Consider the following 10,457-nt stretch of genomic DNA (forward strand, 5'->3'; position numbering starts at 1 on the left):
ATTGCCATCTACTGGTAGAATAGATGTACTGCAATAGGCCACTGACCTCAAATACCATTTTAAAATGATTTCTTTATCTTTACAAATCTTCATTTCAACTATTTCAAGACCACACCCTCCCTCCATGTGTGCTTAGATGAAGCAAGTCAGTCCAGACAGTCAGTCCTAGAGAGAGATGAAAATATTCAGGGTGGGGGTGAAACTTTCAGGAGCTCATTTATCTATCACTCAGCTTTCACGTGTAATATTACATTGTTCACACCGGCTGTAAACTTTAATTTAAACTGTGGATTTGACAATCTCAAACGCCATTTTGAGATCACAACTTGACATTACAATGTTTTTTTTTTATTGTAAAACAAAAACTTCGTCTTATACTCACAAACTGCATGTTTGTGAACTGTTTAAAAGCCGATTAGGAGCAACCAAAGTCTGCAGAAAAGTTTAATTATGGTGCGTTTACGGCTTCAAAGCAGTTAGAACATAAACTGAGATCAAGTGGTTGATTTAAGTTATTACATTGTTCTGAGTCATTCATTGGGGTTTAAATATATTCAGTCAGTAAACGAATGGATAAAATTAATGCTCAATGAACAATGGGCGGTAGCAGGATTAAGTGCTGTAATCTAAAAGAGTCGCTAAATCGTATCTACAATGTTTTTAAGGGGCGTGAATGCAGCGCTTCCCATTGACCAGGCATCCCTTCCGGTAGATGAGGTCAACTTTTCCCTAGATCCGCCATTTCAGTCACGGAGTTTCTTGTTGCACATTAGTTTAGATTTTTTTTTTTTTTTTTTGGTGGTCATTTTAACGCTTAATTTGTTGACTGTTTTGGTTTTGTGGTGTAACAGAAGTTCCGTCAACTTAAACGACTTGATATTACTCGTGGAAGTTGCTAAAATTGCGGTATTATACACCGTTTTTTTTTTCAGGGACAGCGTTAGTCAATCAAAGTTTTTGTATGAGTTGCGGATAGGGAGAGGCTAAGGGGAAAGGCCTCAAGCCTCGGACAGATTTCACAGCAATGGCCGGTAATTTTGATGCCGAAGACCGTGCTAGCTGGTACTGGGGAAGGCTTAGCCGCCAGGAAGCAGTTTCTCTTTTACAGGGACAGAGACATGGCGTTTTCCTGGCGAGGGACTCAATTACCAGCCCTGGTGACTACGTGCTGTCCGTGTCAGAGAACTCCAAAGTGTCCCATTATATAATCAACAGCATCAGTAACAACCGGCAATCTGGCACAGGTAAGGTTTATGTGTTTGTCACCTAGCTAACTTTGGTACTTGACTGAGCCTGCTACAAATGTTCACCCGATACTAACGTTACAATACGTATTTTCGTTTTAATTCTGGATTGCTAAGATTTAGCCCCGTTACGTCCCACTCTCTCGTCAAGCCACGCCAAACGCCCATTATTAATTTTTCAATTTAACTTGATCTTGGTAAATCTGCAAATATACCTGCCGTTTATCACAGAAATATTTGTGTGTATTTGTGTTTTCGGAAGGTACTCTCAAAGTCGGCATATATATAATATATTAATGTTCACTCTTTAGAACAAAAATGAAAACTTTTACATGTGGTTTACTCTTGCTCGCTACCGCCCAGTGTGTTTTGGACCGTGTAGCCTTAAGTTAGCTAACTGCCTAGCTAACGTTACTATGGGTAGAACAGAAGAGTCAGTCTGAAGTTTTCTAGACTTTTCATTGAAATTATATGTGGGATATCATATCAAAACATAAGTAACGCTAATGTTGTTCAAATTGTTTACTTTATGGGGGTGCTACGTAAAGTTAAGTAGGCTACTTTTTAAATTGAGTTTGATGTTACTTTACCGATTGGTTGATAGCTAGCTAGCTAGCTATCAACAACCAGTCAGACTTTATTTAGTCAACCACCGTACTTGGTATAATTTATTAATCTTTCCTGACTGAGGGTTGAGGCGGTGTTTTGTCCTTGTGTAGGCAGCAAGACGGTAGCCCAGTGGTAGTGAGGTGGGCAGGGCTGCTGCTGCTGCAGGGATTGAACGGAACTGGGCAGGCTGGGCTGTCATAACTGGAGGATGACTGGCCAGATTGGCGTTTCAGGAATGTCTATGATCCTGCCCTGTTGAACGTAGCCCTGCTTACAGGTCTGCTGCCGCTGTGCTCTTAGCTCTTTGTCCTTTCTGGGCTTCCTTGGCTTTGTGTCAATTGTATCTCGGTCTCTCTGCAGCAAATCATCAATTGTGGGTCATTATATCAACTATATCATCCTAGTTTGTTAGAGAAAGTATTGAAACATATTTTAAGTAATAGTAGTGGTTAATAGTGGTCAAAGCACAAGCAAGTGTGGCTGATGTGTTTGGGCTGTTATTTGAACCAGAATAAAATGTGCAGCCAAAATTTACATAGAAAAAAAAAACAGTGTGGTGTGCACACCAGTGACATTAAAATAGCTTTTTGCAGAGGCAACACGTGCAGCTGCCTTACTGCCTAAATTAGGACAGACACTCAAAATGATGTGGGCTAATGCCTCTCCATTATTAGCCTGTACATTTTGATAGGATTGGGTGATAATATGGTATAGATTTGTCAACCCTGTAGAGATTTTGCTATGTTGTTTCTACCAAGCTAACTGTCTTTATCTTTAATCCTTAATATGTCTGGTTTTATAAGGCCATTGTGGACAATGTTGCAAATCAATGAGCAGGGTTGCTTGATGGCAATATTGCATTTACAGGATTTTTGCATTAATGTGATGAATTGCCTTGATTTGTCATGCATTAAAATCACAGAATTCTCAATATCCCCTTGATATGATAGTCTCCACAAACACAGCACTCATGATACATGATATGGTTGGACTTTTCAGTGAATAGTTCATCTTCTTGCTTGCTGTGTGAATACAAAGTTAGAGCTCGCTGGTCAGTGCTGCCAGTAATTGTGGTCCTCTTTGATCTGTCCTAGGACATTAGTATTCAATTATTTGTTGATTTGTTTGTTTCTATTATGTTTTACCTTCAACAAACTAACAAAGTCCCATTTCCTCTGCCAGGTTTGGCTCCTCCTCGTTTTCGGATTGGGGATCAGGAGTTTGAGGCGCTGCCGGCCCTGCTGGAGTTTTATAAGATCCATTACCTGGACACCACCACGCTCATAGAGCCCATAAGCAAGGCCAAGCACACAGGATTGATCAGCTCCTCTGTTGGCGTCCCGCAGCAGCCAGAGGAGGCAGAGTTTGTACGGGCACTGTTTGACTTCCCTGGCAACGATGAGGAGGACCTCCCCTTCCGCAAGGGTGACATCCTGCGTGTGCTGGAGAAGCCAGAGGAGCAGTGGTGGAACGCTGCTAACCAGGACGGCCGAGCCGGAATGATCCCTGTGCCGTACGTGGAGAAGTACCGGCCTGCCTCGCCCACTGCTGCTGGCCTGGGTCCCCCTGGACAGGGGGGAACTGGACAGGGGGGGCAAGTTGGAGGGGTAGCGGGCAGCACAGACGGAACAGGGGCTCCCCAGGCCAACCCTCTCGGGGACCCAGGCCAGTATGCCCAGCCTGTGGTCAATGCCCAGCTCCCTAACCTACAGAATGGGCCTGTCTATGCCCGAGCCATTCAGAAGAGGGTGCCCAACGCCTACGACAAGACAGCACTCGCTCTGGAGGTAGCAATTCCACCCACCATTCATTTTCTTCCAGGCTGTCCTTCTATTCACTGTTAACCTCTTTTGGCTCTCTGTTTTCTTTTTTTTGGGTCTCAGCTGAGGCAGTGTAGATTGTCCTGATTTTTAATGGCTTACTCATGCATGTGAGCATACACACAAAGTATCTTTACAAATGCAAGCTGACAGCGCACATGAAGACACTTACAGTGGAGCTGGCTCTATAGAGAAAGACAGACAGAGATTCTTTACAGTGGCCTCTCCATGTACACATTGTGGCCCATTGGATTATTGTTACATTGTACAGTCATTACCACTGAAGCCCAGTGAAACAAGGCATGTTGTTATTAGTTGTTTTCTTGAAACAGATAAATAAAGTGTTTGCTCAGATTAGTAAATAAAACGCAAACAATGGTGGAGGTTAACGAAGACAGTTTGACATCATCTGGTTTGTCGTGATCTGAACTCAGTGTCTCCACATCCCACATACTGTTTACTGTGACCAGTTGGCTGTCAACAAGCTGATGGTTAATGAGCCTAGCCTGCTAACTTACAACTGACAGACTCCATGGATAACATCTGCTAAAGAAGGAGGATTTTGACGCAGTTTTTCTTGAGCAGCTCGTTGTTACCGACATGTTATATAAGTAATTTTAGCATTTGAACTTCTGCTGACATGCTAGCTAGCTAGTGATGTGGGATTACTTGGTTATATTGGAGGTGCTATTGTAAGGTGTGGTTGTGTCAGTGGGCTTTGTCATATGTTCAGTGGGTCTGTATTAAACTCAGGAAGAGCTGCAGAAGAGTAGATTCAGAAGCTGAATTCAGTCAAATAATTTTACAGCTAAAATAAATTTTGTCAATCTACACAGTGTACCATTGGACAAGTGCTGATTTGGTACCAACGTTCAACACAGCCAGCTCTTAAATTCCTCAGCTGTCAGTTGTTGGGGCTCCTGGTGTTCTCTGTGAAGCCAAGTTTATTTGAGTCTTCTCAAGAAACACAGAGGCTACCATTTTGTTTGAAATAACAAGAGTGGAAGACGGTTTGTATGTGTGCTGCTGTGTGAGATAGAGAAGACTAGATTACATTACACTGTGTTTACGAACCTCTGCTCCTGTTAAAATAGGCCACAATGTATTTGTGCAGCCTGCTGAAGTATAGGGAAACAGTGAGTGAAGTCAAGAATCACAGTGCTGTACACAATGCTCTCACTGTAGATAAGGACTAGCAATTATTCTGTAATTTACAGCTGGCAGTGTTATTTTGAAATTAAATCCTATTTAAAGTGCAGAACAGTTTATAACCTGGAATTACAACATCCTATGACTTTCATGTACTTGCTGTAATTTAGTTCTGTGCATCTACCTCACCTGCTTTTAGTTTCTAACATAAAAATTCACAATTAAACAATTACATCAGACAGACCACCACCAACCCATGTAAAATAGACACTGTAATTAGGACTTGACTGACATGGGATTTTGAAGGCGATTTTTAAAATGTAGATGTCTGGACTAAAGCTGCACTAGCCAGACATCTGAATTAACCCCTTTTTATCTCTGATTTGTTTAGCAATTCAAATAGTTCTTCTGGTGTTGATGTATATCAATCAAACTAGGGTGTGTCTATTTGTGGGTTTGCTGTTCTACAGTTGTAACGATGAAGATGGGTATGTCAATACTGTTCTTTTTGCAGGCTTGATAGAATTTGAGTCAGACATTGAGCTTGTATTGATAGGTTCGACTTGCATGAACTGATCCTGCCAGTTAATACGGAGCGGAGAGTCCTGTGCGTGTTTATCCCTGCATTTATAATTTTTTGTCATTTTGACAGGTGGGCGACATGGTAAAAGTGACCAAGATCAACGTGAACGGCCAATGGGAGGGTGAGTGCAAGGGCAAACGAGGCCACTTTCCCTTCACCCACGTTCGACTGTTGGAACAGCACCATCCTGATGACGAGAGCTGAGAAACACACGCACTCCCATCACCTCGACAGTGTCCAGCACATCCCTTCTCTTTTGGTCATTTTGTCATGCTCGGAAAGAAAAAGATTTATATAAGCACACAGTATATGAACCTATGAGCTAAACTGGTCGGGCACCCCTGACCCTGCCAATGCAAGATGTGTTGGGTGATCTTACCTAATTTCATTTTAAAGAGTTTACACTAAGGTCAGTCTGATATCGGTTCGCCTATATTAGCTTTTTTTAAAGTCAGCATTGCACACTGCAACTGTACTGTTGGCTTCCTCCTTGACTACAGCCTCATAAAAATTCTGTGAAACATGCAATTAAATATGTCTTGTATTCAGATAGACAGCAGCATTTATTGTCTTAATATTTATTAATGTTAAATTTTAAAGGAACACACTAGTAACCACACAGTAACTATCCCACAGTAATGTTATAGCACAAGACACCTATTTTTCATCCTGTCTCTTCCTATTAGGCATTATTTATGACACACAAAGTCCAGTTGCAGCCTCGACTAATAATGCTTATTACCATTTATTTCGTCATGAGCTCTTTGTGGCACCAAATAAGATACACATAAGGTTTCAGTAAAGTGCTGCATGACTTGCTGTTAGTCACTGAAATTTGATTTCCCTTCTTAGGTCCATGTAGTGCCAATGATGCAGAATGACAGTTACCAAAACTGTCCAATCAATAAGTTACCTGTCAGTCCATATCACTTTATGTTGACAGCTTTTTGCTCTTTGTAATAAGTCAGTGTGAATGGGAAATGAACCAGCATCAGAATGCAACAATGTTTACGTTTTTTCTTTTGGTCCAGACTGAATGAACCAAACTACAGGTGTGAATGTGACCTTTCCTAACGCAGTTAAGCGTTGGAGCTATTTCTTCATCAACACCTAGTGGATGCAGTGACCACACACAACATCTCAATAGAAGCTGCTAACCCTGAAATAATCAGTTTTGAATGGAACAAAAGACTATGGGAGACATACAGTGGAAAAGGAATGAAAATTCAATTCATGTTTAAATATTGGAAAAATGTCTGTTTCAGACAGTTTCAATCCAAAATTGTCAATATTAGGCGGCAATAACCGATATCAGTCAAACCCTAGTTTACACACCTCTAGCCCAGTATCAAGTCTGCACTACAAATGCACAGCAGAGTCGACCTACTCTTCCCTTCCTGTGTTATTTGTGTATCCCCACCCACTACATTTCCTTCATACACAGAAGGGGAAAAAATCGATTGCACACAGGAGACAAAACACTCTGCTTCTCTCACAGAATCATGAATCAGTGAGTTTTTGTAATGCTAGACTGTGAACCTCGGAGTGAAACGAGCAAAGACTTTTCCCGATGACTCTGTCTTGTAGAGAAGGATGGTCCTCCTCACAAAGACGATTTCACCAACTTACTACATCCCACACTACAAACCAAGTCCTCTTTTTGTTGTACTAAAAGTGGAAAATATTATGATAGAATTGACTATATATATACACACCTTACATGCTAAATACTGTAAACATTCTTTCCTTCCTTATATTTGATTTTCTTTTACTTTTTGTTACCAGAGACTGTATGCCTTATTATGTTCCTCTTTTAAAACACTATTCAGCACCAACATGACTGACTTCAAATGCAGCATCAAAAATAAGCACCCTTTCAAGGAGGAAAGAGATCCCCTGAAGCTGAGAGGTGAAAGATTTAGGGGATTTTATTTTTCTCTTCTAGCAGGGTTTATTTTTTATTTTTTGACATTTATTGTCATCCAGAAATGCTTTTATGATAAAATCCACCCCAAAACACTAATTCTATTGCATTTTTTATGTATAACTGGTAAAACAAACATTGTAATTTCTTGTGCCATTAAGATGCCATGATTGACATTTGCTGTAGGTGTATTGTTCCTCATTAGCTTTTTCCACATTGAATACACATGCTATTATTACACATAAAGCTTTTATGAACACACATAGGCCCACTGAGCATTATGTCAATATGAAAATAAACCATAAACTGGTCTATTACTGTAGGAGTTTGGCTCTCCTTAGCTAAATGTCATTTTCCAATATCCTGTTTCAGAGCAATCACTAACTTGGGATGTCCTCCTTAACATTATCCCCGTTGTTACTCTGAGTAACCTTGTGAACACTAATTAGGTGGCTTGCAAATGGTTGTAAACAGCGATGAGGCTGATTTAACACTGTTACCAGTGACAATAACACTGTTTTTTTTTAAGACAAAAATCATCCTGTGGTCATAGTCTTATTACTCATGTATTATAGCAAACTAAGATCGGGTTGTACCTTATGCTCGTATGTATCAGCTTTCCCATGATACATAAATGCAATGGATGCTTCTTGAATACGGGCAATGTTAAACTATAGTGGGAACATGGTGAGTGATAAACCCCAGCTGAGGATCTGCAGAGTTACATCCTCTCTACCTCATGTCTGCTATTGGAAAAGATGAGGAGTGTTAGTAGGAACTTACTGTCCTGAAGCCTAAGCTTCGATCAGTCAGTATTGTTTTTGATATGTTAAAATGAACAGCGCGTGACCAATTGGTTTACATAGTACTCACATAAATGCATTTTATCTTTGTGCTTTCCAAATCAGAAGTTCAATCATGTCCTGGGGTCAGATGTATAAACAATACCTATGCGCAAAAATCCTTCATATGTCACTTCTCCCACACTGTTTACAGTATTAATAATGAAGACTGTATGCTGAGACGGTGTACATCTCGCATATACATTAAAACAACATAGGCATGGTTTTCTTAAAGAAGCTGAGTATGACATGGTAAAGCAGAAATGAAAAATAAGCTGAGAGGTGGAATCTAATACGCTACTCGGTGTGATGACTTTTGCTGGCTTAACACAATGTATCTATATTGCACTGTAGATGCAATCAAAGGCACATTTATTAATAATTCCTTTGCTGTATGTTAGAGAAGTTTGCAAATGCAACTGATATTTGGTGCAGTTGTGCTATTCCGCTGTTCTTTCCAATGCCGTGTCTTAAGACTGGTGGAGCAAATAGAGGTGTTGGTTCGCTAATGGTGCGTCTGTGTCCAGTTAGGCTATAGCTAACTGGGAGTACAAATCAGGCCTGTGAACGTGTGCACAATTTCACAGCAAGATGCATAAAACAGATGTAAAAGTGTGCAGATGCATTTGTATGAACACAAAGTTTTTCTTTAACCGATACAACATTTTTATGCATCTGACCCCAGATACCCTGAAATGTAGTCTGAGTTTACAGTGTGTTTATAAATTGTGAAATTTTCCCTCCATTCCTTGTTATTGCGACTCAAATGTAAGGAAATTATTTTTTGTACGCTACATTAATGCCATATTTTTATTACTGTGATATGTTTATTAAGAATTTTGAGCCACACCTGTGGGTCATATACAGCCTTGTATATATTAATAAACACATGCAATAGTCGTAAGTCCCCATATTCCACGTTTCTTTGTTAAGGTGAAATATTTGAGCTCAGCCAAAATATTGGAATTAAGCACATTCAGCAGTTAACGAGCTGATTAAAGTCAGCTTTGTGTAACTACATTATTCACTGCTAGCACAGAGTGCCTCTGTAGAGCTTACATGGGTATATAGGTGATCAATTAACACTAAATGACCAATAGTTATGAAGTGTGCTGCTGCAAATGTGGTGTGTTAGTGATTTTGGGGAAGTAGAATGCTTTTTAAAAAAAATCTAAAATCAGGTGTAAGATGTATCCCAAAACACCTCATCATGTCACATATTGTTTTAGGATTTTTAAATTATCTATTGTATAATTTGTAATGACAAACTTACACAAATCTAAACTGAAAATACAAAATGTGATGTCAACTGTCAAGTGTAGTTTATTTTTGTGCATAATTTTACATCAGTTGGATATCAAAAAGATGATGTTTCAATGGTGGTTGATGCTTCTGCCACATTTCCTTTCTTTGAATGGAAAGAAGTGGTTGTGTTTCACAGACTGATCTGTCCATTTTGTAGTGGTACCACTTCTTTTTTTAATCCTATTTTTCTATTTGTTGTGATGCCTTTATGCAAAGTGTTAATCGGGTATTGCATTCAGATGCATGTCACTGAACTCCCACTAATTGTTGCCTTTGAGAGAAAATATTCTCATTTCATAGTCATGGCAATATTGTAACTCAGCTGTGCCACAGCAGTTAGTTGAAGACCAATGAATACTTAGAAAAGGTTTTTTGTTTTTTACCACTGATGATCCTACAATGTGCACCTTATCTCCTTTACAGCTCAAGAACAAACGCATGCCTCTTTAACGCAAGTCGCTTCATGCCAAATAATGTTTAATTGTTCTTTTCACATTCTTTTTTCACAATGATTATATATTTTTACTTTTGTGCCATCCCTCCCCCCTTGACTTTGAAGAGGACCGAACAAGCAAAAACAGGATTTTTTTTAAAAGAGATTGTACAATTTCTCAAAGTGTTATGAATATATATTATTTGAAGTTAAAATTTACCTTTTTTTATTTTCTGTAGCATGTAATGTGTTAATATACCTAGTCAATAAAAATAAAAATGTACCAAATTGTCTGTTTGGGCTTTACATTACTGTCTACTGAAGTTATTCCATTTAATTTATTCAGTGTTTGTTTTCAATGCTAAATTGGAGGTTTCTTTGCAAAGTGCTCCTCCAGCTTTTCACTCTGCTCCTACATGTGTTATTAAGTGATAACAGCTTTTTCAAGTCACGATTCTCAGTCTGCCTATGTCTAATAGTAAACATTTTCTCTCATGAACTCCCAGAACAGATTTGTGGTCCCATGATCTAGTAAATCATTACAACAT

The 10,457-nt window shown here is 39.5% G+C and overlaps 1 protein-coding gene across 1 annotated transcript; it reads left to right on the forward strand.

Moving 5' to 3' along the window:
• The first annotated feature begins 685 nt into the window (after positions 1–685).
• LOC122887817 (adapter molecule crk-like) lies at positions 686–10,217 on the forward strand. The gene is made up of 3 exons (XM_044221372.1): positions 686–1,244; positions 3,036–3,640; positions 5,475–10,217. Exons 1-3 carry the CDS (start codon positions 1,025–1,027, stop codon positions 5,607–5,609), a joined length of 960 nt encoding a protein of 319 aa, XP_044077307.1. The 5' UTR covers positions 686–1,024; the 3' UTR covers positions 5,610–10,217.
• The last annotated feature ends 240 nt before the right edge of the window (positions 10,218–10,457 follow it).

Source organism: Siniperca chuatsi, linkage group LG14 (genome assembly GCF_020085105.1).
Source record: "Siniperca chuatsi isolate FFG_IHB_CAS linkage group LG14, ASM2008510v1, whole genome shotgun sequence".
In the NCBI taxonomy this organism is placed as follows: Eukaryota; Metazoa; Chordata; class Actinopteri; order Centrarchiformes; family Sinipercidae; genus Siniperca; species Siniperca chuatsi.

What these genes read in the sequence shown, in the direction of transcription:
- LOC122887817 (XM_044221372.1), top strand. Translation starts at nt 1,025, where the DNA reads ATGGCCGGTAATTTTGATGCCGAAGACCGTGCTAGCTGGTACTGGGGA. An exon ending in CAACCGGCAATCTGGCACAG is followed by an intron (nt 1,245 to 3,035) that starts GTAAGGTTTATG and finishes TTCCTCTGCCAG; the next exon opens with GTTTGGCTCCTCCTCGTTTT. An exon ending in AGACAGCACTCGCTCTGGAG is followed by an intron (nt 3,641 to 5,474) that starts GTAGCAATTCCA and finishes TCATTTTGACAG; the next exon opens with GTGGGCGACATGGTAAAAGT.